Source organism: Octopus bimaculoides, chromosome 19 (assembly GCF_001194135.2).
Source record: "Octopus bimaculoides isolate UCB-OBI-ISO-001 chromosome 19, ASM119413v2, whole genome shotgun sequence".
NCBI classification, from domain to species: domain Eukaryota; kingdom Metazoa; phylum Mollusca; class Cephalopoda; order Octopoda; family Octopodidae; genus Octopus; species Octopus bimaculoides.
In genome coordinates this window covers 24843491-24844500 of record NC_068999.1, presented here as the reverse complement: position 1 = coordinate 24844500, position 1010 = coordinate 24843491, and the positions used below count along the sequence as shown (strand labels likewise).

Below are 1010 nucleotides of genomic sequence, written 5' to 3'. Positions count from 1 at the left end.
CGTTTGTTTACCGGGGCTAAGCCATTCCTTACGCTGCTTCATATTGATGTACAGGCACCATTTTTCGTCGCCAGTAACGATGCGGTAAAGAAATCGTTGTTTGTGTCCATGAGTTGAGCAGTGACGAGCAAGTAAACCAGCGGAGATTGTGGCTCGTTGATTTTTGTTGTCACTTAATGCATGAGGAACCCATGCTCCATACTTCTGAACCTTTCCCATCAAGTGAAGATGCTTCTCTATAGTAGTGTGGGAGCATTCCATTTTCTCTGCCAGTTCCCTTGTCGTTTGATGAGAATTTTCATGCAAAAGTTGGTTTAATAGCACCTCATCGAATTCAACTGGACGGCCAGAACAAGGTGTCTCTTTGAGGTCAAAATTTCCACTTTTGAACTTGGCATACCAATCACGAGTGGTTCTTTCAGCTATGGCACCCTCTACATACACAGCACAAATGTCACAAGCAGCTTTTGCAGCCTTAAAAGGAAAAAAGAGGAAGGTATCGAAAATGCTCGTTTTTCTTAACTTGACATTCCATTTTAATTAAGTTTGTTATGTAATTAATGTAATGAATTTTTTTCCAGCCTCAAGAACTGAGACCAATTCCATTTTCTGAAAATGACACAAATTTTCCAGTGAATTTAGAGGAAATGCTAGATATTGAACCATGGACATTACCAGTAACATGTCAGGGAAATGTAAGTATTTATTATTGTAACCACAAATATTCATAAGCAAATTAGTATAACCCTAATAAAGCTACCTACAAGATACTATGTGGTCACTTGACTTGCTAGAAATACAAGCAAAACCTCTCTTATATCACAACCTACAATCTTAAATAAGAACTGGCATGGCAAGAAGCTTGCTCCCCAGCCACATGGTTCCAGTTCCAATCCCATTGCATGGCACCTTGGGCAAGTGTCTTCTACTATAGCCTTGGGCCAACATATATATATATATGTGTGTGTGTGTGTGTGTGTGTGTGTGTGTGTGTGTGTGTGTGTGTGTGT

The 1010-nt window shown here is 39.9% G+C and overlaps 1 protein-coding gene across 1 annotated transcript in view; it reads left to right on the top strand.

Annotated features, from left to right (window-relative positions):
- Positions 1-1010, top strand: part of LOC106874532 (sodium/potassium-transporting ATPase subunit beta) — a 106614-nt gene that overhangs the window by 102646 nt on the left and 2958 nt on the right. Inside the window, exon 4 of the mRNA XM_014922299.2 lies at positions 582-695. Coding sequence (XP_014777785.1) covers positions 582-695 — 114 coding nt within the window. The remainder of the gene's footprint in view (positions 1-581; positions 696-1010) is intronic.